The sequence below is a fragment of the Pelodiscus sinensis genome, chromosome 1, assembly GCF_052426305.1.
Source record: "Pelodiscus sinensis isolate ZL-2025 chromosome 1, ASM5242630v1, whole genome shotgun sequence".
Classification (NCBI taxonomy): domain Eukaryota; kingdom Metazoa; phylum Chordata; order Testudines; family Trionychidae; genus Pelodiscus; species Pelodiscus sinensis.
In genome coordinates, this window is record NC_143052.1 from 202757282 (window position 1) to 202785007 (window position 27726).

Here is a 27726-nt window from a genome sequence, read left to right on the forward strand (position 1 = left end):
TAGATGGGCAATGTATTTGTACATTGAGTACCTTTCTGACTGAGATTTTCATTTTTAACCTTTGATTTAAAAAACGGTAATAAGTATCTTATTGTAAATGTAGTGTTGTTGTAGCCATATTGATCACAGGCTATTTGACAAGATGGTACAGTAATGTCTTCTGTTGGACCAACCTCTCTGACTGGTCCAATAAAAGGTATTAATTTGCTTGTCTTGTCTTTTATTGTAAGCTATTTAACTGGATTTTCATGTTTAAATTTACAGTCACATTCAGCATATTAAGGAAAGTGATTAAAACAGTTGGAAACCTTTTAAAAATGTTACCTTTCAAAGTATACTTTGGAGAATTTTCAGCTGTGAAGCTCTTTCATTAGACAACTCATTTGATTACATTTCAGATTCCAGTGAATTCACTCCTTGAATGTGACACTGAAGTCTAAAAGTTGTCTCCCTTTTTTCCCATTAGATCCAGAATATATCACATGTCCTCTCAGTGCATTGGTCCTGAATTGCTTCAGCAGTAAGGAGTTGGCTTTCTATCTTCCACTCAAGCAAACACAAGGTATGTGGCTTCTTGATTATATCTTATGTGATTCTTACAAAGTGCCATCTTTTATAGACCTTGAAGTATATAAGAAATTACACTGTGTGTGCATAAACATAAAAGTTTAAAAGTTTGAGAAGTTTGCACTGTGATATGATGTTTGACTCCAGTGATTCTAATAATTGATCCTATATCAGGGAACCAGTGGCCATCTAATTCTACTACATAAGAAAGAATCACATCCATTCCTGATGATGGGGAATGCCAATTGTACAGTGCTTTATGTAACAGAAATAGTCATTCCTTCCTTATCCTTTAACAATCATCTTACACCATGAAGCATAACATTTCATTATCCCATTTTAAAAAGGAAGGCTACCAATAGTGGTTGACACTAAAAGGAAACTAGAGGTCACTGCATTTTTTTTCCTGGTATGTGACTAACTAAAAAAAAGGAGTGTAAGAACCCTTACAAAATAATGTCATATTGTTTATATCTAGCAAGCACTTTTAATGCTTAGGATAAATTCATTTAAGGTAAACCAAGCTGTCTTATATATGACATTTAAGTTACATTTTAACTTGAATATATATTTACATTGAAGTCCGTGAAGATTAGTAACATCATTATACAAAAACATGTGACCTAGCAGGTGGAAAAAGCATCTGTTAGATCTAAGAAAATGTAAATGGAAGGGATTTAAAACAATAAACAAAACAAACAAATAAGAAGACCTCCCAAAACCTGATTAGGATCTCCAATTAGTAAATGAATAGATGTGAGTAGAAAAAACAAAGATCTGTATATCTGAAAAGCAGTACCTTCTTCACGTACATAAAAAGTTATTAGTTGAATGGATTTTTCTTGAAACAACTTATGGTTTCCTTAAAAGAGTGTAAGGGAACAGAAGAAGACATTTCAATAAAAAAGGCCCTTTTCAGAAAAAAAAATAGCTTAAAGGGTTCAGTTAGGGAAAATAATATCCAGAAGTAAAATAGTTTAACAATTGAAAGTTTCCCTTATTTTAATGCATGTAAAACTATAGAAAATAGGAAATAGCTATTACAATCATTCAGTTGTATTTATGCATGCATCTTCCTTCGTCCCTTCTTTTTTCCCAGGGGACTTTATCTGCTGAAAGCTATTATTTGCCTATACAGTTTGAAATTTTCAACTATTTCAGAGAAATCTGGAAACCAAAATTTAGACTTCCAGGAAATATCTGAAATATTTACTTTTAAGAATGTGTGCGCCATGTTTTAATTTATACTTATGCCTTCTAATTGATATAAGATCAGAAAATATTTTTTATTTCCCTTACTTTTGTAAATTTTACAAATATTTATATATGAATTATACACAATAGCAACTTGTTTCCTGAATTTGTCCAATAATACAGACCAATCTTAAGGTTAGTTCAGAGTGAATTTATAATTTAAGGAGTTTAAGTAATAATTGCAGGTCTTTCATAATGCGATGGTGTTGTCTTTTGCTCCAATGTTAACATAAAAGTTGTCTACCGTCTATAAGAAATGATGGGCAGACTTTTCTTTTTATTCATGTGACTTAAATGCTTTATCGAAACAAAGGAGTTGTTCAGGTCACTTTATCAATTATGCTTTTCAATTTCAAGTTGTACAAGGCTTTTTGTTAGAATGTGAAAATTAATTTTTTGCTCTGGCTGCTGTCTCGTATAGTTATATATGAATGTATGTCTGTTATATAGCCATATACATTCACATAAATACTCATATGGAATTAAACCAAACAAATTTGCATTTGTAGAAATACAAATTAGTCTGTATCAACTTCATCTGGAAATATTAATAAGGGGTTCTGAACTGGAAGATGAAAATTTGAGATTAACCACTCAGTTTCCTCCAAATTTTGTCACAGATTGGGGTATTTCTTGACATGTATTTTGCTTCCCGTTCTAGCCAGTGGCTATAGGGAAGGAAGTTTCAAGTTAATTATCTTGGAGGTTTCTGTTATATACTTCTGTACCAGGTGTGGACTGTCTACAGAGCATGTTTATGGACAGCAGATGTGTTCATCCTAAAATCCTTTAATGCTCCCTCAGGTGTGATTAAGGTTAATTTTTCTTCCACGCAGTGTTACCTAGCAGTGTAGTATAATATAGTTTAGCATTCCATTAATCTACGCAGTTCAGTGCAGTATTGACACATTGTACCTGTGTTGGTCCCAGGATATTAGAGACAAGATGGTTGAAGCAATATCTTTCATGCAACTTGGTCCAATAAAAGATTATATCACCCATCTTGTGTCTCCATAGTTCAACAACACATTTAGAAGATGTGGCAGGAAGCAAGTAGATCACAGAGTAGAGACTGAGCTTTCTTTTTTCCTCCTCTTTCACTTTGATTCTAGGTTTAACCTTTTGGATTTTTGTTTTGTTTTTACAGACCTATCTAAAAATCTGCAGAATCAAACAGAATAAATTTTGAACATTGGCCCTTCCTCCTCTTTCTGTGCCTTTAACTTTGTACATGTAAATATATACATCAATATATTTGCAAATCAGACATATCATTTACTCATCCAAAACTGCAAGCAAAAACCAAAAGCAAGCATTGATTGAGGGAGGCTCCTTTCAAAATCAGCCTTTTCAATTCTGAGAACAGAACTTGACAAGAGACTTTATTAGGAAAATATGTCATCTTACCTCATCTTTTCTTACCACAATAAGGCTATGTCTAAACTACATCTCGTCGAAAGAGAGATGTAAATTAGGCAAATCGAAAGTGCAAATGAAGCAGGGATTTAAATGCCCCGTGCTTCATTTGCATAATTGTGTTGCAGTGCTTTTTCGAAAAAAGGAATTTTGAAAGTGAAAGTGCTGTTTAGAAATGGTTCTTTAAAAAAAACCCTTTTCGAAAGATCCCGTACTCCTCTATTTTTTGAGGAGTACGGGATCTTTCAAAAAAGTTTTTTTTTTCCCAAAAGAACCACATCTAGACGGCGCTTTCACTTTCAAAATACCCTTCCATTTTGCGATTATGCAAATGAAGCGTGGGATATTTAAATCCCCACTTCATTTGCACTTTTGATTTGCCTAATATACTTCCCTCTTTCGACAGAGGAATGTAGTTTAGACATAGCCTAAGGCGGTGTCTACATTGACGCGATCTTTCTGCCTGTCTACACTGGCCACGAGTTCTTACACAAGTAAACTGACGTTCTAACGTATGAAATCAGTGCTTCTTGCGCAAGAACTCTGACTCTCCCACTCAGGAAAAAACCCTCTTGTGCAACTGTTCTTGCTCAAGAGGCCAGTGTAGACAGGCAGCCAAGAGATTTTGTGCAAGAGCTGTCCAAACGGAAAAAAGCCCTAGTGGCTGCTTGGACGCTCTGTACGCGCAGGCAGCTCTGGACTTCCTGGTAAACCGAGCCCCCTTAAAGGCAGACGCAGCCTGGAAAGGCCACGAGGCATAAGCACCTCTGCCACCCAGCTCTTCCACGTGGCTCTGCTCTCTCCAAACAGCCACCAGACCACCCAGGATGGCCGCTCCGGAGGGAGGAGGTGGGGGACAACAACCTGCACCCCCAGCGCAGGAGGCCCCAAGGGGCACAAAGTGGCGTGCCCCTTCCTGGTCCCCAGGGGAGAGGAAGAGGCCCTCCACAACCCACGGTCCCGTCGGTGGAACACGGACATCTTCCGCCGAATGGCCCAGGTGCTCTCCGGCCAGGGTCATCCAGCCCGGACCCTGAAACAGGTCCGGGCTAAGGTCAAGGAGCTGCGCCTTGGCTATGTCTGGGCCAGCAAGGGCCAGGGGGCAGGAGCCAACAGCTGCCCCCATTACCAGCGGCTTCACACCATCCTGGGAGAGGCAGCACCCTAGGGACCATCAGTGCCAGTGGACACAAACAGGTGCCCCCCCATCACCAGGCCCAGCAAGGCGGTGAATGAGGAAGAGCTGCCCAGTGGGTCAGAGGAGGAGGAGGACCCAGGGGAGCTGTGTGACCCTCCAGCTGGAGGCCCTCTCAGGCAGCCCGGACGTCTCCTGTGCATCATCGGAGGCCGGGGAAGGATCCACTAGTGAGTGTTGCACTTTGCACTCACAAGGGCGGGGGGAAGCCAGGTGCCCAAGGGGGAGGGAGCGTCACTCAGGCAGCATGAGCTGCACGCTATGTACCATACCAGTATGCAGCATGTGCAACCACATGCAGCCTGGTGACCGAGTGGCATGTGGCCGTGGCAGGCAGCTCCAGGACACGCCTGGGACCGTGCTGCTCGTACACATCCGGACCAGGGGAGAAGGGTGGATGCCGGCTGGAACCAGCCAAGGCCCCAGGGGCTCAGGCCAGAGCCTACACCTCCTGAAGAGTGCAGCACACAGAGCAGCATACTGTTCCATGCCTGAGCTGTGTGTCCCAGCCAGCTGCTCCTGGGAAAACTGCAGTGACACAGCCCTGTCAGCGTGGCCCCCACTGAGCCCCTCACCTGCTCCCGGTGCCTTGGCTGGCTCCCCGAGGGAAGTCCCCACTGTGGCCACACACGTCCCTGGGCTACGTGTGTGAGGGCTAGCGGGAGGGGGAGGGGGAAAGTGCTCAGGCTGGCCCTAGGGACACCTGAGTTTTGCTGCAAGGATGGGACACTCCCCAGTCATCCCTGGTTCCATCCAGGAGACATCCATGTGATGGGGATCTGAGAGGCCAGACCACGTCTGCCATATGTGCTCCCAGGCACGGTGTGGTGATTCATTTTGCTCCCTGTCAAACACCACTGATTAGCCCAAAGCCTCACAGCCTTCCCGGCAGGGAGTTACACAGGTTAACACAACACATGCCTGCCGCCTCTCCCCCCCCCCCCCCCCGCCACCCTGTCCCCCAGGGGCCAGGACACAGGCTGGTGGTTACAATACATGGAGAAGCACCCTACTCTGGGGGCGGTCCTGTATGCAAACATACAACATGGGGGGGGGGAACAAGTGGACCTAAGCCACAGTACTGGGCTCAGGGGTGGAGGGCATGGGCTACGGGGACAGTGGCCGGGCTGCCTGACTGACTCATCCTTTCCTGTGTTCCCTGCAGTGGGACCAAGCAGGAGCGGAGGACCCTCCAGCCCTGCAGCAGCGGCAGCAACCCCAACTGCCCAGGCACCAAGCCAGTGGGTCCGGCAGCGGGACCAGCTCCTTCGGTAGCATGTCCAGGCCGTTGAACGGATTGAGGTGGCCATCACACGCCGGGTAGATGTGGACCTGGAGTGGCTCCAGCAGGCCTGGGGTCGCTTCCATGCCCAGGACTAGCACATCGACGATGCCATCACTGCCCTCACTGCACACATTGGGCACACTGTGCATTATGGCATGGCATTGCCCCATGCATCCACCATCCCTCCCATGCCAATGCCCGTGCCCCCTCCTCCTGCTGTCCCTCCTGCTCCCGCCATGCCACCTCCTTCTGCCCCTCCTGCTCTGGCCATGCCCCCTCCTCCTGCTCCTCCTGCTCCCATGATGCCCCCTCCTGCTCCCGCCATGCCCCCTCCTGATGCACCCCATCCTGCCCACCTCCCTGTGCTGCCTGCCCCAATGTGGCCTGAACCACACGTAGTGGTCCGCCCCCACAGAGGTAGTTGCAGAGGCCACTCCTCCCAGCAGTATCTCTCCCCTTCCCACTTCTAGTTCATAGCCTCCTCCCCCCTCCCGGTTCAGAGCCTCTTCCCCCCTCCCACCCTATGTCACCCCATTGTAAATAAACTGTGTTCGTTGTTTATTGGGAAGTACGGTGAGGGGAGGAGGGAAGGGTTGGGGATGGGAAGCAGATGTCAAGGGAGACAGAGGTGACCCTACTGTGAGGCCTGGGAGAATATCTCCATCAGGACCTCCCATATGTGCACCCCATCATGGTGCGCCTGGCGGATGGCAGCTGTGCGGGGCTGTTCGAAGGCCTGGCCCTTGCCTGCCATCCATGTTGGGAGGAAGGCCTCCCCCTTCCACTCCACGATGTTGTGGAGCATGCAGCCACTACCTCGGGGATGTTCCAGTCACCCATCTCCAAACAGGTGAGCAAACAGCAAAACCGGGCTTTCAGACAGCCGAAGGCGCATTCCACCTGGTTGTGGGCCCGGTTGATGCTGTTGTTGAAACGTTCTGTCCGCCCCATGTAGGGCTGCATCAACCAGGGCAGCAGGGGGTGGGCCGCGTCCCCCACAATACATGTGGGCATGGGCACGTCCCCAACAATAAATTCCCGCTGGGGGAAGAAAGTGCCCGCCTCCAGCCTGCCAAACGGGCCAGAGTTTCGGAGAATGTGGGCGTCATGTGCACTGCTGGACCAGCCTGCATAAATGTCCGTGAAGTGGCCATGGTGGTCCATGAGGGCCTGGAGCACGATAGGGAAGTACCCCTTGCGATTTATGAAATGGGCCGCTCGATGCTCTGGGGCACGGACGAGGATGTGGGTTGCATCCAGGGCTCCCTCACAGTTGGAGAACCCCAGGGCAGCAAAGCCAGCCACCGTAGCCTCCACATCCCGCAGGCGGATGACTCGCTGGAGCAGGACGTCGTTGATGGCACAGACGACCTACAGAAGAGTGCATAGAAACACAGGGGAACACATCACATAAGGCAGGGTGAGTGCGTGCTCCCTTGTGGGGTTTCCCCCCATGATGCCCTCTGTCCTCACACACACACACACACACACACACACACACACACACATACACACACACAGCAGGGCCCCCTTTCTCCACGGCCCCCCCTGCACACCAGCGGGCCTGTGCAAGGGAGGGACGGCCCAAACCACTGGGTGACGGGGCATTCCCCATCACCCCCGCCTGGAGTCTTGCCTGCCCCTGGGCATGGAGTGCAGCACCCTCCCCGCCTCCAGCACTTAACTGTATGACAACGGCACCGTTGGTCGATCTGCCCACCCCGAACTGGTGTGCCACCGATCGGTAACTGTCTGGGGTGGCCAACTTCCAGAGTGCGATGGCGACCCTCTTGTCCATGGAGATGGGTGCCCGCAGCTGGGTGGTGCTTCTCTGGAGCGCAGGGGCGAGCCAGGCACATAGCTACAGGAACATCCGCTTTCGCATCCAAAAGTTCCAGAGCCATTGCAGGTTGTCCCATTGCCCCAGGACCAGCCAGTCCTACCAGTCGGTACTGGTGTCCAGTCTCCACAAGGGCCTCTCCACGGTGGGGTGGGGATGCCACAGGGACGTCATAGCCTCCCTGGTGAGGGAGTCCAGAGCGACCTGCGCCTCGAGGTCCTGAATGATGAGTGCAGCAGCATGGAACAGCAGCTGCAGCAACTCCAAAATGGCCGGAAGGGGCCAGAGCAGGCACAAGGCCACCCCTGGCTCCATGGCACAAGAAGAGAGCTGAGGTCAAAAAATCTGCAAATGGCACTAAGGCACAAGCTGTGGTGTCCAACAAGGCAGAGGACAACCACAACTAGAACTGCTATGGCTGTCAGTCCCCGCAAAATCCGGGGAGATCCCTTTAAGCACGTGTCTCAAAGGAGCTCCAGGCTCCGCCCCCAGAAAGGGCTGGTGCCCTTTTGCCCTCTCCAAAATGGTTCCGGGCTCCTGCTTTTGTGCAAGAGTGTCTCGCCAATGTAGACGCTCTCTTGTGCAAAAGCGCATCGTTCTTACGATGAGTCCTGGCCAATATAGACACTCTCTTGCACAGAGTATTTGCGCAAGATCATGCCAGTGTAGTCGTAGCCTAAGAGACAGGACTCAAGCATAAAGAGTCACCTATAGAAGAGAGAATACATCAGAAAAGTCACCCTTCTCATATTTCCATGTAAATCCACATACAATTTCTCATGAGAATTGATCATGGTAAATAGATATTCAAGATATAATTGCTTCATAGATTGAAATTAGGCCATGCCCTAGATTTCATCACTGTCTCATGCTCTCTTATTAACGACCCCAGATACAGTACATCTCAGCAATTAAACTATACAAATCCTCCTCAGGGGAGGCTATTATTTCACTTATAACTTAGTCTCCTTTCCTTAGTTTCTAACATAGAGAAACTAAGTAGTAGAGTCATTTCAGATTGTAAGGTTTGACTCTTGATAAGAAATTAGATTTCCTGATTTCAATAGGGCTAGTATCTGAAAAGTTCATTAGTTGTAAATTAAAATAGCCTGCTAATGATGATCCATTTAATAAATGTTGTGGATGGACCAACTAACTCAGCGGATGTAGAGGTAAATTGCGGAAAAACTTTGTACATGTTAGTTTAGGGGTGGTGAGACCTGCATTCCTTCCCCCCTTTCCCTTTTCCTTATCTGATGAGCCAGAAGCAAGTCTTTGGGAACATAGGCCACTTAAGATAAGCATTGTTGCCAGTATAGCAAGAACAAGTAAAGATAAGGGTAAAGGTCAAGAACGCATAAACAATTCTGTTTACCCTAACGTACTGATCATGTAAACAAGGCCAAAGAACAAGAAGATCCAGATCAGAACCAGACCGATAACTAACAGCTAAGCCCTATATCAACAAGGCAGGAAAACTGTATTTAAGGCTGCCTCAGAGCCTAGCAAATCGGATTTCACGTATGGGCTTTGGGTACCGGTGCCTCGGAAGCTGAGACAACCTCCCATTTCGTCCACAGCCTACCCGGGGTACCAGGATTGCAGGAAGGGACGTAAGATATGCCGCTTCTTTGTTATATTGTTCTTCCATTTATGGGGCATAGCTTTTAGCTTTCAGGAAATAAACTCCTTGTGTTTGACAGATACCCGTGTGGCATATTTTGAACTTTGAGAGCCCAGTGTTGGACCTGAGACTTACTCTTGCCAACTACAGCAGATGTTCTTGAATGGGTAGAAACACTCTGTACCTTATTTTCTGTTTATATTAAACATGTATTTATGCTAAATCAGTCCAAAACTCTGTTGAAATAGAATGGTTTTGCCCTATAATGAGCTGTATATCTATACCTAAATTAGCTATGGCCAATTATCTACGCTCTCAATCTTTGGATACAGCCAAAAAATCCAGAAAATATCACCAGTATTTAAAAAATATCACATTTTTACACACTATTTTATGTGGAAGTACATTTGGAACAGAATTTGCATGCAGTTTTGAATTCTGTACTTACATAGTTCTTTCTTTTTTCATTGAACCTCATTTTATGCATTTTAAATCCTCCAGGTCTAAAAGTTTTCTGTCTGGATCCCTCATTGACTTTTGAGTAGAATGGTTTGAAGGCAGCTATATTGGACACTTCCATCATCTTTAATATTTTACTATTGCTCTTTCAAATAACTATCTTCATGATTTAGGGAGGAAGAAGTACAGAGACAAAAAACTTTATTTACAGAGTCCAAAGGTAAAATTATGTATAAACTTTAAATTCTCTGCTGAATAGGGAAGTGATTTAATCACATACCTAAAGTAAAGTATGTGCTTAATTGCTTTGGTGAATCAGATCCTCCATATTCACCCCAACATTTATTGATATTACATATAATATAATAATATCTTATGGCCTCTGTGAAATTAAGCTTAGCATAAACCCAATAATGCCATAACTCTAATTCTTGACAAATGGAGTCATTTAAATTATTCAGTGTAGGGAAGGATTAATTTAATTAAAATGAATATCACATCCATATTATTCTACCGCTTAAATTATCTTCCCTTGATATTCCATCATACTATTACTAGGATTAACTAACTCTTCAAAACATTATTATGGGGGAGATAATAAATTAATCAAACTCTCATTAAAAATTTGTATCTTTCTGTTACAAAATAATTCATATTCCCCAATTTACTTTTCTGTCATGAAGCCTTTATGATTGGACAAGTCCTGGTTTGGTGTGATAAAGCTTCTGGGTTTGAACCTGTCTAAATGCATTTAGAGAAGAGAATGCTTATTGCTGCTATTTCTTTCCATACCTTTGGGTTTTAGGATTGCTAAAATAATAATTTTTCCATTCTGTCCACAGTAACTCATGCACATGGTTTCCAGTGTTTAAAATATTTATGCTGAAACCTTATACACTTAAAAAGAGACCAATCTGAAATCCTCCATCATTAGAAATAATTGATGATGGCATTTGGCCTGGGTGGATTTGAAAAGTATAAATATAGGTTTAAGCAATATTTTCCTTCCTTTGATGAATCACATCATTATCAGTGTGAGGGAAAGGATCAGGTTAGACCATAATGATGAATTTGTGGTACTTCAAATAGAAAAAAAGATGCTTTAATGATAAATATAACTAGGGCCTTAGTACTTTTAAAATAAACAGTAGATATACCACTTGGAAATTATGGTATATAGTAGACAGGATTTTAACCTCATGTACAGGATAGAATTAGAATATCCTTAGGGAAATATGGAAGAGAGATTTAGAGTTACAATTAGATTAGAAGCATTCGAATCAATATGTTAATATTAAAAGACCGTCTTTCAGAGTCATTAACTCATGCAACAGAAAATCATTAATTGGACACAGAGGTTTATGTTCACAGCATTTATGAAATCCTCTAATATGATCAAGGTTACTAGTTTTAAATTCGACACTTTACACGCAAATTTGAATAAAGATGCTAATTATCTTACCCATTACAAAGATAGCTTCCCCAATTATCACCTCTAATATCATTAGCTCACAGATATTTACCTCCCCCTCTCCATCCCCCTTCTTTTCTGAAATTTGATTTGTCCTTTTCATATGTGTTCATTTTTTTTAATTGTATCCTTTGGTATATATGGTTGTGACAATTTTCTTCCACTATTTGATCTGAGGAAGTGGGTCTGGCCCACAAAAGCTCATCACCTATTAAACCACCTTGTTAGTCTTTAAAGTGCTACACCGTCCTGTTTTTTGTTTCAGCTGCACCAGACTAACACGGCTACATTTCTACCACAAGAATGTAAGTTTTACTCAGCAGCCTGGGCCTGGAATGCATATTTTGTTTCAGAAATATCATATGTTTTTCAGACTTGCCCATTTGTGAAAATTTTTTTAAAAAATAAAAGACACAGAATGAACCCCAAATTAAAAAAAACCTTGAAATTTCTTATGAATCAGATCATGCGAATCTTGGCAAAATCAGTTTCTTCATACATAAATTATAAATATTACTACCTCACAAAGGTATTGTATTGAGTAATATTCAGAGATCTAACGGATTCTAACTCTGATTTAATTGACATATGAAGCATATCCATAATTTAAGTATATTTATTAAACACCTAAAATTTGCTGAAGTGTGTTGCACTGTGTGGTTTTCATGATTGTGACACATGGAAGCTCATGTTCTTGTGAAAACCTTAATGCGAAAAATCTTTGCTTTTTCAAATTTAAATGAACATATATTGTGCTAATTTTTTACAATGAATACTAGAACCTTTATTTGCTTGTTTTACGAGCACTAAAATCCTGCATACCTTAAGTCTTATTCCCCTACGTAATAGATTTTAAGATAAAACAAAGAGTAATGGCCTATAAATATTGATTTCTATTAACTGTATTCCTTCATGTTCCACATTGAATCCTAATAAAATCCATGTGTTTTCTTACACTCAATCAGCAAACCTCAGTGACTCAGTTATATTTTGGTTTATTTGGGTCTAAAGATTTTCCTCAGGAACATTTTGCTGGTTGAATTCATGGCTATTTATTTGTAGAGCTGGTTTCATTAGATCACATCACAGTGCAGGTGTAAAATACTAATTAGTGTAATGCTGTATTTCAATTAATGTAGCTCATTCCAGTTAAGTTTGGAAAGCTTTCAAAGAGTCTCACTTTCTTTTAGCTCCTTTTGTTGCTCATTATCAGGGCCAAATGGAGCACAGTCAAGATACCTGTATTTATGTATTATTATTTGCATATCCCCATCACAATGTGTACATAGAATTTAAATAGTGCATTACAAGCTTTTTTGGTATCTATGCATGTGCATGGTAAACTAAGTGTTGTTAGCAGGGGTATTATTGCAACTAAAATTTCTATTGTGATGCCCATAGAACTTGTCCAAATAACTTCTCCTGTCATCTGAGACTTCACAAAGAAGAAGGGATGTTGTAAACTTAGTAATGTGTTGGTACAGAGAAAATTCCAAGAACAGCATCAAACTTAAAGCAGCAAGTTCTACGTCTTAAAACGGAAGAATCTGTATCTCTAAAAGGAGACTGGTTTCATTTTCAAGGGGAAGGACCTATCTGAATATGAAAGAGAGTTGAAGTAGGGTGAAGATTCATGCTGAAAGAAACACACTACAGTAAACTTCCTATAATACTGCACCTTTTAGGACCCAGGGGGTGCCGGATTATCACATATGCCAGACTATTGGAAGGGGGGCTATGAGAGGTCTGGGCTGGAGTGGGGGGGGGCGCCCCTCTGCGCTGCAGGACCAACCCAGCAGCACCCCAGCTGCTCTGCCCCGCTGCTGCTGAAACTGACCAGTGACTGACTCCGGGAAGCCTGGGGCAGAGCAGCTGGGGTGCTTACCGGAGTCAGCTGCTGGTCAGTTTCAGCAGTGGCTGACTTGGGGAAGTCTGGGGCAGAGCAACTGGGGTGCTGCCAGCTTGGTCCCACAGTGGCAAGGGGCGGCTCTATGGGACCAACCCAGCAGCACCCCGGCTGCTCTGCCCCAGGCGTCCCCAAGTCAGCTGCTGCTGAAACTGACCAGCGGCTGACTCGGGGAAGCCGGGGGCAGAGCTACTCCAATTGTCCAGCTGCCCAGAGCACTTCCAGGTTCCAGATGGTGCCGGACCATTGGATGCTGGACAACTGGAGTTCTACTGTAGTTTCATGATTGCATTTGGTAAATCAGTTACAATATATAGTATTTTTGTTTAAATAGAGACAACACCTCCTTGGATAAGAGGAAAGGGGGTGCAGCAGAGTCATTGGAGCTGAGCCTGTGGAAGCCCCGGCAAGAGGCAGAGACCTAATCTGGCCACTGCTGCCCAGCCCAAAGCAGAACCATATAGCACCTAGAGGGGATTGGCCTGCCACCACCACAGAAAAACCAAGCTGCACAGCCGCCAACGCCCTGAGCACAGTGCAACAATGGCAACTGCACATTATAACTACTCTTACATCGTTATGTAAATCATTACTGGGACATGGGTGTTGGGAAGTTCCGCTTGCTTCAGCAATTCAAAACAATTTATGGCTGACTGTCCCTACACAACTGGGGTAGCATTTGGTACAAGAATAATTGAAGTTAGTGGACAAAAAATTAAACTGCAGATCTGGGATACAGGACATGAGTGATTTATGGCTGTAACATGAAGCTACCACAGAGAGCAGCAGGAGCTCTCATGGTCTATGATATTACTAGAAGAACATATAACCATATAAGCAGCAGGTTGAGAGACACAAAGAACCTCACCAATCCAAATACTGTGATAATCCTCATAGGAAATAAAGGAGATCTGGAAGCACAGAGAGATGTGACATATGAAGAAGCCAAACAATTTGCAGAAGAAAATCGGTTGCTGTTCCTTGAAGCAAGTGCAACACCAAGAGAATGTTGAAGATGCATTCCTGGAGGTTGCTAAGAAAAAAAAATCAAATGAGCCCATTTTAGAAACAATTATTTTCTTCTCTGATTGAGTACAAAGCAAAATTGGCCTTACTGAAGCTATGTAGAGGTGTGCAAGATGAGAATTATTTTACATTCTTCCATTTCCTCAAGTTGAAAGGGAGAAAATGGGTATCGTCAGTTTTCACAGACAATGTTTTCTCTCTAAAGAGTAATGGGGGCCAGTGGGGTATACCTAAACCCATTGCTGCCACAGAGCTGACTAGAAAGTATAGAACAGAAATAGTTGTGTGAGTAAGTATGCTTTCTAAAGCTTTTAGCCCCCCCCCCCCCACTCCCGAAATTTTCATGCTTCTTAATGAATTATAAAATTAATTTTTTTATGAGCTATATTTCAGAAAGAATATTTTAATCTAGTTTATATCAGCCAACATCCTGAAAAGCAATTCCCAGCATTTATAAGCTGCAAATTCTAATCGAAATTAAAGGATGTTAGTTACAGTTGACATTTCTGAACCTTCTGAAAGACATAGTTATGTTAATAAAACATTATACTGGCAATATGAATCACCCTGGTTAGCAGGCCCATCTTTAAGACAGCTACAAAACTAGTCTAATGAGACAAAAGAACTTTTTCAATGTTACATATTTATATAAAATAATTCTGATTTCTCAAACCATTATTCATGCAGAAGAGGAATAGATTTACACTATCATTGACATAAAAAAGAAACTCATTTTACCATTTTGTTCACAGCCCAGCATTCAGAGCATTAGCAAAATGGGCAGATCCTCTTATTCACTGTAAATTAATTAACAAATCTAAACTCCAGTTGGATATTTTTAAAATTAGCTGTTAGTACAGGTTGAACTTCTAAAATCCAGGATTCTCTGGTCCAGAAACATCCGTGGTCCAGGAGGACCACAGATATTGCTGGACCAGAGAGTATCGGCTGGCTAGGTTTAGAAGCATGGCCTGTGCTGGGCTGGTGGTCGGGAGCAAAGCCCCGGCCAGGGCTCGCGAGGTGGGGAGCACAGCCCCAGCTGGGGCTGGCAAGGTGCAGGTTTTGCATCCCTGGTTGGGGCTGGAGGCAGTAGGGCTGGCAGCTGGGAGCGCAGCCCTGGCCAGGGCTGAAGTCAACAGGGCCAGCACCTGGGCACACAGTCCAGTTCAGCAGTGGGGGTTGCAACCCCAGCTGGGGCTAGAGGCAGTGGGGTGGTTCTTGGCCAGGACTGGTGCAGTGGGAGTGAGCAGGGGAGGCTGGAAACAGTGGAGCAAGTGGAATGGAGCATAGCCCCAGCCAAACACTACACCTGGGTAGCGAGCCTTGACCTCCCCTTGATCCTATCTTGGGGAAAATTCCTTTTGGACCCCACACATGGTGACCCAGTAGATCCCAGCAGGTACCAGTCAGTGAAGCACATGAGAGAAAGACTCCTTTGTGCCACCTCAGATCACTGGCCCATCCAGTGCAATGTCACATGGTCAGCTGTGGCCATCTCTGATGTTTCCGAGGAATGAGATCAACCTTCTCCCCCCCCCCCCCCCCCCCCAAGCCCAGAATACACGGTGGGGTAAAAATCCCTTCCGGAGCTTTGTACCTCTGAAGCATAAGCTTTTGGAGCATATGACAAACTGAAAAGAACCGCCAAGGCTGCCAAAACCTGGCCTCCACTATCACCAGCAGGCCCATCATACAATTCCATGCATACATTTCCCCAGTTCCCCAAGATATGAATTTAATCTGAAAATGGTAAAGGCATCTTATCTCTTGAACAACTGGATTTCATTTGTTCCTACTGGATTCCAATTCAGGAACTCCAACATCTGGACATATTCTTGAACACATGAATACCAGTAGCTCCAAAATTTTGTAAATTTTGGCTATTATATTAACCTTTTCTGTCTGGCTTCTCAGGTGACTGAGAGTTGCCTACTATGACAACTGGGCGGCAGCAGCACCATGAACAAATAGCCAGAGCAAAAGCTTCAAAATCAGATTGAGGCTTTCCTCAATTAAAGTAGGTGGAATGTGTAAGTCTGTCACAGTGTATTCAGAACAGAACATCTTACAGCCCGGGACCACCCGGCAGCACCCCAGCTGCTCTGCCCCTGGATTCCCCAAGTCTGCCGCTGGTCAGTTTCAGCAGCATCGGACTTGGGGAAGGCAGAGGCAGAGCAGCTGGGGTGCTCTGCCCCACGGCTTCCCCAAGTCCGCCGCTGCTGAAACTGACCAGCAGCAGACTTGGGGAAGCCAGAGGCTGAGCTGCTCCAATTGTCCAGCTGGCCAGAGCACTTCCGGGTTCCAGTTGGTGCTGGACTATCGGGAGTGCCGGACCGCTGGATGCTGAACAACTGGAGTTTTACTGTACTTAAATACCATGGAATATGATATGCAAGCAAACGTTACTGTAAATCCATGTTCACGCAAGTGTGGAAATTGGCCAGCCAAAAATGATGTAACTCAGGGCAATAGATACAAGAGATTCACAGAAGAGAATAAAAGCTAAACTTTTTTTTCTCTTTTTTTTTAACTGTTTCAAGAGGCTATGGCTTATGTCAAGGAAGAAACTTCAGAAAGTGCAAAGTGTTGAGTAATCTTTGCATCTCTCACCAGTCACAAGCCAAGAATAAATCAAGAATATTTGCATTTACACAGTTAATTTATTTGATAATTAACATCTAATATAACTTCTGGCTCCTTGTCATAAGTTATATAATATTTGGCTGATACAAAAAAAAGTGAAAAGGATGCAACTGTACCAATGTCATGTCTTGCTTCATCATACTTATATTTTGATTAAAATCTTCTATAGCTTCAGAATTTCACTCTGTAGTTAGTGATAACGAGAATAGTTACCTATGGTTCAGAAATATTTTTAAAAAAATATCCATCAGAAACAAGTAAAGATTTATCTGACATATGTCAAAATTCAATTACACCTGAATTGAAAGAGTTTAAAAAATACAAATTCAAGCTATTTCAGTGTGTATTTTGATTTAAAAGAAGATTAAATGGATAAAAACTTGTCATGGTTTTGCTGTACGGGATAAAAGTGGAAAAGAGGAATTTCCTGCTTGTGTCATCTCTCAGGGCAAGGTATACTTTTAACCTTCATTGACAAATTGAATAGGACTGGTCTTTTTATAGTTATCTACCAAAGGAGACATGACATCTTCCATGCATAATTAACATGATGTTTCCAGTGTTGTACTCATAGAACTTGTCTATAAGGTAAGTTTACAGCAAACAAGGATGTGAACCTACAGTGAGCCGTCTTGCCAAGCACTAACTTAACATATGCTATAGTGCAGTACATTAAGCCATACTTACAGACAGATGCACTCTAGGATTTTCACTGTTCTGTAGCAGTGTCCACATGGCAAGTTAGCACAAAAAACTTAGTACACTGTAGATTCACACCCAGGTTTGCAGCACATTTGTGGTATAGACAAGCTCCTAGCTGGTAGATATTTGTGAAGATGTTATTTTGCCATTTGTCAGATTTCAGGCAGGAAGTCAGGTGTTGGTAGGTTTGTTTTTTCTTCTTTGAGTGATTGCTCGTGTGCATTCCAAAAGGTGTGTGCATGCATCACATGCACGATTGTTGGAAAGCTTTTAGCCTAGGGGTATCCATCAGGTCCGCTATGGAGACCCCTAGGGTATGTCTAGACTACATCCCTCTGGCGACAGAGGGATGTAAATTAGACATACTGAAATTGCTAATGAAGTGGGGATTTAAATCTCCCGTGCTTCATTAGAATAAAAATGGCCACCGCTTTTTGCCGATGCAGCAATTTGCCAGCAAAAAGTGGCAGTCTAGATGGATATCGGTTGGCAAAGAAAGCCTTTTCCGACTGATCCTATAAATCTCGTTGCACAAGGCATAAGGGATTGGTCAGAAAAGGCTTTCCTTGCTAACCGATCCCCGTCTAGTCTGCCGCTTTTTGCCGGCAAATTACCGCAGCGGCAAAAAGCGGCGGCCATTTTTATTCTAATGAAGCACAGGATATTTAAATCCCCACTTCATTAGCAATTTTGGTATGTCTAATTTACAGACAAAGGTGACAGAGGGATGTAGTCTAGACATACCCCTAGAGTATGCTCTATGGTGGCATATATAAGATACTGCCAATCCCACTCCTTCTCAGTTCCTTCTTATCACCCATGCCAATTGTTGGAACAGCTCCAGTTTCTTGCTTCACAAGCATCTTGGTTAGCCTACTAGAACTTCTAGTAATAGTTAATAGTTTAGTCATTGGTTGTCCAGAAGTTCCTTTCTCCGCACCTTAAGTCTCCTTACTGGGGTATGTCACACTCCCAAAGGTTTAAAGCTTGTGAAAACTGTGGCATACATATTCCCAAGGGCAACCCACACACTGATCATTTCAAATTTTTGGGTGAGGGCCTTCAGACCCACAAATGCCCTCTTTGGCATAGCTTCCATCCCTGAACACAGGGGCAAGGTCACTGACTCAAGCTCCTCCTGATGGATGCGATACTAAGACCTCAACCAGCATCAGAGTCAGTCTTTGGTATGGGACACCTCAGTGCCAAAGAAGCACTTCCCACAGGCACTGCTTCCCTCTCTCCAAATGGGGTCAATCACACAGCATAACTCCTAATCTCTGGTGATGCACAAGAGGAAGAAGCAGGAGGGGAGTTGGTCTCTTATCAAGGCACTGTGTAAAGGCTCAAGACAGGTGTGCCTGGCATTGGGGCACCCAGGGGTTGTAATAGACAGGGCTTGACAAATAATGTAATCTACTCACCCGTGGCAAGTAGATTACACCCCAGAAGAGCCGGCGCAGAGCGATCTGCGCATGCACAGAACGATCTGCGCATGTGCAGAGTGCAGAACCATGTGGCTGGCGAGCGGGGCTCGCCGCTGCTTGGTGAGCCCTGGTAATAGAGATCCCTGTGCCATTGCCTTTAGCTCTTCTGTCGAGCCCAGCCATCCTGGTCGCCTCAGCTCAGGAACAATTGTTGGAAGACATAGATCTCTCATTGACACCAAACACATTGATGCCATGGTTGCACATTCCCTGGCACAACCAGGCACCATTTTGGCATTGGCACATGAGTTAGTGCTAGCACTGGTGTGTCTACCTTCTGACTTGCAGCAAGTGATGTTGGCACCAACTCTGGGACTCCATGCTACAGTGTTTATGGCACAGATGACAGCGCCAACAAAGGCACCACTGCCTATTCAATATAAGGGCAGGCTTACAATGCTTTGCCATGGCTCCTCTTCACCACAGCTCTGTTCTCTGACACCATCAGCCTCAGGGCCTCTATGGTCTGGACTGAAGAATACTCTTCAAGCTCCAGGGATGAATCTTCAGAATCCTCCTATAGCTGGTACCAATCTCATACTCAGTACCGTACACTGCAGCATGCATTGGCACTGATGGTCTCCTGGTCCCCTCAGTGGCAAGATCCAGGAAACTGGCCCTTGTGACCTCCCTGGGCCTACCACTAAGCCCAAAGACAAGGGTCATGAATGGCATTGGCGGTGTTGACATTGTGAGCATGGGATCTCAATGTCAAATGTGGTTCCTTGCAACACTGGCATGAGGATCTGGCTTTGACCGGTGATCCCTACTGAGCCCATACCTGAGAGCAGCATCCTGCCTCAACCCTTTGTGCAGATAGCAATGACCACTATGAGCATTGAGGAACAGGAAGTTGCTATATCAGCGGCCACCTCTTCTTCATCCCCAGATGAAGTGGTGGCAGGTACCTCCACCAAAAGCTGCCCACCATGGGTATTAAGGCTCACCAAGATCTCCACCACAAGGCACAAAACCTACACCTTCAGGGAGAAGATGGTGGAAGATTCAGACCTCATGATGGACATTGTTACTCCAGAGTGTCCATTTAGGGTTGTTCTGCCTTCTCATAAAAACCATGCAAGCAAGTACCAGGGTGCTTTGGCAGACCCCAGCCTCCATACCTCCCACTGCAAAAGGGGTGAAAAGAAGGTATTTCATACTCCAAAAGGGCTATGAGCACTTTTTACACCATTCCCCCCACCAAGACACATTATTTGTGGAAGTGGAATTCCACAAGGAATGCCTGAGCCAGCCTGTGCCTATGCCCAAGGCTAAAGAGCCCCCCTCCCAAAAGGGGGGATTTATTTGGCTGTAAAGTATATACCATGTGGTTAATTGCAGTTGCATGTAGCTAATCAACAGGGAGTTCTTAGCTGATACACTTTTAACTCTTGGAGCACAATGGCTAAGTTCCAAGTGTTGTTCCCACTGGACTCATGTACAGAGTTCTTGACTCTCCTGGAGGAGGGAAAGGTGATGTCAGTGGTTAATGTTCACAGTTACAGGCTCCCAGAAAATTTCAGCAGTTACCCGATTACTTAATTAAACACATTTTAATATCCTTAGAAAGGGCTTGCTAAATCAACCACTGGTGGTGCTCTTGTTGACCCTGGTACGCCACTGGATCACGAGGAATAAGGGAAATGGGCTGAAGACTATACCATCAATCTCCCACAGTGGGGACACCATAGAAATTCAACCTAAGGTACATAGACTCCACCTGTGCTATTCTCGTAGCTGGAGTCATATATGTTAGGAAGACTTTCTCCCCAATATCAGTAAACCTGTTTATCCAAAATGACATACTAAATAAAGTATTTAGAGTCAGGTTTCACTATAAGATGGCCACTTTCAAGGCTTGTCGTAGGACTGAGCCACAGCGCCTCTGGGCTTGCTGTATCAGTTATGAATATAAAAAGAAAAAATGTTTGAGCCCTGGAACCTAATTGCTTGAGCCTCAGCGCCTCTTCCAATACAGATTAACCACTGGGCACTTGTGTAAATCACTATCATTGTAGGCTTTTAAGGATGTGGAGAAGATCAAAATTTAAAAAGGGGAGGTACAAACAAGGGCTCTGGGAGCTATTGTACCTACAACATGGGATGAAATATACGAGCAAAGTCTGTGGCAAACATTAAGATAAGTCTTATTAAAGTATACATAAAGGAAATGGTTGTCAAAGTAAGGGATATGCAACTTAACCTTAGAGCATAAAATAATTTAAAATGTGATGTTAATAGATAAAATCTAAAATATCAAAGTAGTTTTAGTAGCTATATTCGATGATTAGTTTAAACATCACATTCTCTAACATACTTTTAAATTTTTTTTTGTACTTTATGCTATTCAGTTACCTATCCAAATATACTAATTATTTCCTCTCATACAAAATATTTCTCATTAAGCTAAGGCAAATCAGGAAAACAATAATTTAGCCATGTGGAGATGTGACAGTTATAAAGGAATGTTTTTGATTGGATCTTTATATATAGCGTTAGACTCTTAATAGTATTGTTAAGCCCATACAGTCAAAATCCGTGAGTCAGACCCCAAAAGATCATGGGATCACCTTAAAATTATGACTTAAATTACTTTGTTTTTTTTATTCACCTACAGGTTTCTGAGCCTGCAAGGTGTCTTCTTTTCATGTTTGCAACCTTTTCTCAATATCTATGAAGGTTAGAATCTTTTTGTAAGTGAGAGCTGAGCTTTTCAAGTAGGCACTTGTGTTCGGGAGCTGGGTTTTTAAGTAAATCACTTGTAAATTTCACGCTGAGCAACAATATATTATTTGACTACTTACAATAAAAGGTTAACATAATTTTGTTATAATTGAGAAAAATTTTGTTATAATTGAGAAAAAGTCCTTTCTGATAAAATCCAAAGTAATTATTCTGTGGAATAGACTAAACCTTATATAAATAGGAAGTGACTAAATGACTCTCAAAGCTTTCAAACTATGCCTTTTCCACCTTAGTGACAAATTGTTGTATTATTTTCCAGCAATCCCTCTACCTCCAAAAGGTAAACTGGACATCCCCGTATTATTTGTGCCCGACACAATGAAATTGTATGAAGCTGCAGTGATTATTCATGTAGTGAGGCAGGACGGAGAAAACTGGCCCTATAATGATGCTGCTGAATTAAACAAGGACATGAAAAGGTAATTATTGGGATAGGAAAAAATCATTGTTGAACATTTTCAGTCCCCATAGTCAATCTTTGCCCTCAGATACTTGTATGCAATTCTTACTGCCTCCAGACTGATTTTCATGTGTATTTCTAAGGGCAGAAATTTGTCCATGCTGAATGATGTTTCTGTGTAAGTGTTTAAACTTCCAAATAAAGAATTGCAATGGTAACTAGCACTTGGTCAATTTCAATACCTGCCTTTCATTTTCTTAACTTTGGAAACTCAAGTGAATTTCTTGCCACCGATTTTAGGTTTATTAGGTAAATTATCATCCAGTGGATTCTTCCATTGCTCTTTGAACTAATTTGAATTAGTTCTAAATTTGAACTAATAACAAATCAGTAAATTTCCTTTAGATATATTTTGTGTAAGCAATTACCAGGCATATAATTGACCATATTCTGATTCCATTTTTGTCAGCTTTCCACTAATATACCTACCAAATTCAAAGAACTTGCTCCCCATTTGTGCTGATATATGACAGCAGATCAGACCAAGTGTTCTCATATCTTGAATACACAGCTCAATTCTTTATCTTGTTCGATAAATTTACACCTTTACGTAGTGGGTGTAAATGCTAATTTTCTGATTTAGTTCCATTTTACATCCACTTTCCAGTTGCTGTGCATAGATGTTAATAATTGCACAAGGTGCAATGGAACGTAATCAAACACATTGAGAACTTTTGAGTCCAAGGAAGTTTGAGTACAAAAACAGAAGAGGGAGAGTGATCCCACTGAAAGTACTCAGGAAATATGACCACAAACCAAAATAACAAATATATTTGAAATAATTATTTATATGTGTCTTTGTTTTAGGCTAAATAAGTGAAGGTCCCTTCCCAGTATCTCCTGTGAGGCAACCTAATTCCCTCATTTTGGCCACAATTTCAAGTTAAAATCAATAACACCAGGTTTTTTAGCTATTCTAAGTTAATTACATATTTTACTTGAATTTCCAAACAGCATCTCTATGTCAGAGAATGGAGAAATCCGTGGAATATGTTGGATCTACCCAATTCATGGAATCCCTGAAGCACAACCATATAAATCAGCACCAGGTATGTAATAGTTAATAAGCCACATAAAAACTGCAATATAATTAAAACAGTTGCTTTCCTTTTGACATTTAACACTTGGAATTTGCATCATACAGAAGACTGACACAGGGGTGGATGTCAGCCTGCGTGTCCATAAAACCTTTGCAAATATGTAAGGACAGCAGAATATTGGAGTCAGTCTGCAGTGAGTAAATCTATCAAACTCTAGAAAAAGAAGAATTCAAATCACATTAACGTTTCTATAACAATCCCAGGAAAATTAATATGTGCTAAATTATATAAACTAATGTTCATGGGATTTTTGTTTTAGCTCACTTTGGAAATAAATAGTGTATCATTTACTACTAAATTAAATACATCTATTTCTTAATCAGGGTATAACTCCAGAATTGGTTTTCTTTAAATCCTATTAAATAACATGGACATTGTGAACTGGTTTAGACAATAATAGCCTTCATAGAAGCACTGCATGTGGGTAGATAAAGGAACTTCAAACTTTGCTAGTTAGTTTTATACTGAATTTCCCTTTGGCCAATAAAAACAACCTATCTTGGTGTGGGAAGATGAGAGACACCTTGAGGATTAAAATTATTGAACTTAATGGGAATAGATATTATTTGTGCTGTTATTGTTCTGCTTTGTTTAAGGGCCTTTTAACTTGCAAGTCAGATGCCAATATGATATTAATTAGAACTTTCATCTCACTAATTTCCTGTATTCGTTAAAGGAGTGAAGCAGAATATTATCAAATCTTCCACTTGTGCCCAGTATGACACCATTATAACTTTTCTCATTGGCATGAAAACAATGTGTACAAAGGCAAATGTGTGTGTTCTTATTTCATATCTTTAGTGTACCATGCAACCAGCAGTTTTCTTTAGGCCATTGTTTTTACAAGGCATGGTAACTATACATTAAAAATGCTAGCATTAATAAATTGCTTAAATCACATGATACTGTGTAATTACATTTTAAATTTCTAAACACTGTTATGAAAACTGAATATTTATAACTGCCTCTGTTGTCATGTAGATTATGCACAGTAAATATTTGTAGTTCATACCAACATATTTGCATTAATTCTGAATATCAATAGCATTTAATGGCAAGTTAGTGTCAATTATTTATATACTATGAATTTCCTTTCCATCTCACAATCCAGAGTTATAAATGGATCATACTTTATCCTTATAAAAACAGATACCAATTCAGCAGAAACACTTAAACACTTAAAGTATGTAATGTCCCACTATATATGTCCCATTGCCCAGTTATAGTATAGCAAGTGATCTCCGAGAGATCTATTTTTCCCATAAAATTGGTATCCTAAACATAAGGATTGTATTAGATTTCTTTTGAAAAAGTATTATTAAAATTGCCTACTGATTACAGGCTGTAATGTCAAAACTTCAAACTATTGCACTAGTTGATTAGATAATACTTTATCCTTTGCATTGCAATACACTTCTGTAAAGTGCTTGATGTAGAACTCCACAGTGTGATTATAGAATGTAGCATTGTATAAAATTAATAGAGTGCATTAGATTAAAAGTAGCAAATGTATAGGCCTCTAATGGTAACTATAAATGATACATCATTATCCAAAGCCAGTCTCCAGAGACTGAGTCCAGGTAACAGGCTGTGGATAAGGCTAACAGAGTCAGAAGGATTATGTCCTTGGATCTTTGAACTTTTAGTTGGACTTTTGAAACCATGAAAGGAGCAACTCACCAAGAAAAGATCATGGTAGAACCAGATCAGCTGGTGAGGGGGTGTGATGGAGTCAAAGATCCCCTGAAACTCCCTAACCTGACACCCCAGGGGCACTGAAGCAATGATTGAACCATACACAAAAACTGTATCCTAGAAAGCAGTAACTCAGAGAAAAATTAAGAGATCTGGTAAATAACCAACGTATCATAAGCTTCTAGTGAAATGAAGTGGCACAGAGGACTGGTGTGATTATTAAATATATAAACTGGAAATATGAAGTGTGAATAGGGAAGTGATGCTATCTGTGTCTACAGTGTTGGGGAGACCGTTATGTGAACACCGTGTCTGGTTCCGGTATCCAGATGGCATAGAGCATGGGATGTTGAAAAGGGTTCAGAAAGGAGCTAGAAGAATGATACAGGCTTGGGGGAGGGATAGCTCAGTGGTTTGAGCATTGGCCTGCTAAACCCAGGGTTGTGAGTTCAATCCTTGCAGAGGCCATTTGGGGCAAAAATTTGTTAGGGATGGTACTTGGTCCTGCTGTGAAGGCAGGGGACTGGACTCAATGACCTTTCAAGGTCCCTTCCAGTTCTAGGAGATAGGCAATCTCCATTAATTTTTTTTTAGGCTCAGGAAATCCAATGAGAAATGTTGGAATCTAAGGGTATGTCTACACAGCAACATTATTTCGAAATAAGTAGCATTATTTCAAAATAACAATCTGTGTCTACACAGCAGCAGTTATTTCAAAATAATGTCGAAATACTGTCAAGCTGGAGGACTTATTACTCTGACTTCTGTAACCCTCATTGTTTGAGGAGTTAGGGAAGTTGGGGGAAGAGTGCTCTATTTTGACATAAGTGCTGTGTAGACGCTCCCAATTTCAAAATAAGATACGTAATTGATGTAGCTCAATTAGCGTAGCTTCTTTTGAATTAAGCTCTGCTGTGTAGATGCACCCTAAGTCTATTTAGTTTATCAAAGAGAAGGTTAAGAGGTGTTTTGCTCTATAGAGGTCTGTAGTTACCTACATGGGAACAGTTTAGTAGAGGGCTCTTTTACCTTACAAATAAAGAAATAACAAAATTCAGTGGTTGTAAGCTGAAGATAGCTAAATTCAGGCTAATAATAAGGTACACATTTTAAACAGTGAAGCTATTTAGCCATTTAAATAACATCAAGGGATGTGTTGGATCCTCCATCACTTGAAACCTTTAAATCATGGTTAGATGTCTCTTTAAAGACATGCTGTAATCCAAAAAGAAGTGATGGGATTGGTAAAGGCTGTACTAGGTAAAATTCTATGAACTGTATTATGCTGGAAATTAAACTAGTTTATCATATGTGTTCCTTCTAACCTAGACATCTATGACTCTATTTCCCTCCCTCTCTCTGTCTCTCTCTCTTTCTGTGTGTGTGTGCATCATTTTCCAAAATTTGATCCCTTCTTTTCTGTAGCTGTTGTATGCTGTCGTGCCAGAGACAGAGTGGAGGAGCGTGTGGAAGTTCTGTTAACTGGTGTAGTTCCTGGAACCACTGCTATGCCAACAGCAAGAAATATTGCTATCACCACTAAAAGTAAGACACCGAGTGTCCAGGATGAAATTCAGGTTACTGCTGGTAAGAAAGAATTATATGATAATAAATTCAATTATAGCGCAAACTGCAAATAATATACTATGTAGAGCCTGGCCCTGTCTCTGTGAAAAGAAATGGGGACTTACTACCAAAAGCAAAGAAACCTCCTACTGCATATTGGACCTAACAAATATTCCAGTACTGTAGTCATATAGAAGTAAGATATCTGGGGGGAGGAGGGGAGAATAGGTGGAGTTGCTTATTCTTTTTGTACCAATCACCAGTCTCAGGTCTGAGGATGGCTTCCCATTTACTATCTAGTGAATGACTAGGTAACTTAGACTTGACCATGTGCAGGGCAGAATTAATTGATGAAAAAGAAGTGGTTCACATAAACTTTGTGATGAATGAGTATGTATACACTGGATGTGGAGGAAGACACCTCTCTGTGGGTTGTCCTATATATATGCCACATTACCTACCACTGGATCCATTACCTGCAATAATGTGAGCTGAGTAGGGGCAATAAGCTTTAACAAAGTATGACTGCTGCTCATTGGTTTCATCAGCCCAGGATATGATACAAGTTGATTTCCTCTGAGACATGCCATCTTTTCATAGTACTCTCACAGTAGCAATTTTAGAGCGAGAAGGGAAGGGGAGGATTGTTGTGTATTGGGTTGTAGATATAGGTCTTGTTGTTATAGTTACTGAGTTAGGTCACTGGGGTCAGCCCAGCTGGTTTGGGCTTGTTCTAGTTAGTTCTGTGCTGTGCAATAATATGGACACTTGCAACTACTCAAGTTCTCTGTATTTCCACTGATTTCTTCCTATATTGTGGAACTCCACACGACATAACAAGGATGTTACAAGTACCTGAGAGAGAGAGTGCATTTGTGTCTTATACAAGCTACAGTACATGTATTCTGCACCTATTGAACCAGTTTGAGCATCTGCTTCAGAGCAAATTTCCCTTACACTTATCCATATTCCCTAAATCCTTAAACTCTACGGCTGTGTCTAGACTGGCAAGTTTTTCCGCAAAATCAGCTGCTTTTGCGGAAAAACTTGCCAGCTGTCTACACTGGCCGCTTGAATTTCCGGAAAAGCACTGACGATCTCCTGTAAAATCATCAGTGCTTTTCCGGAAATACTATGCTGCTCCCGTTCGGGCAAAAGTCTTTTTCCGAAAGACTTTTACGCAAAAGGGCCAGTGTAGACAGCATAGTACTGTTTTCCACAAAAAAGCCCCGATCACGAAAATGGCGTGCTTTTGCGGAAAAGCGTCTAGATTGGCCACGAACGC

The 27726-nt window shown here is 42.3% G+C and overlaps 1 protein-coding gene across 1 annotated transcript in view; it reads left to right on the top strand.

The window, feature by feature from the left end:
* CFAP47 (cilia and flagella associated protein 47) overlaps positions 1-27726 on the top strand; it is a 651639-nt gene that overhangs the window by 563898 nt on the left and 60015 nt on the right. Inside the window, exons 57-60 of the mRNA XM_075913261.2 lie at positions 467-562; positions 21880-22039; positions 23035-23129; positions 26301-26462. Coding sequence (XP_075769376.2) covers positions 467-562; positions 21880-22039; positions 23035-23129; positions 26301-26462 — 513 coding nt within the window. The remainder of the gene's footprint in view (positions 1-466; positions 563-21879; positions 22040-23034; positions 23130-26300; positions 26463-27726) is intronic.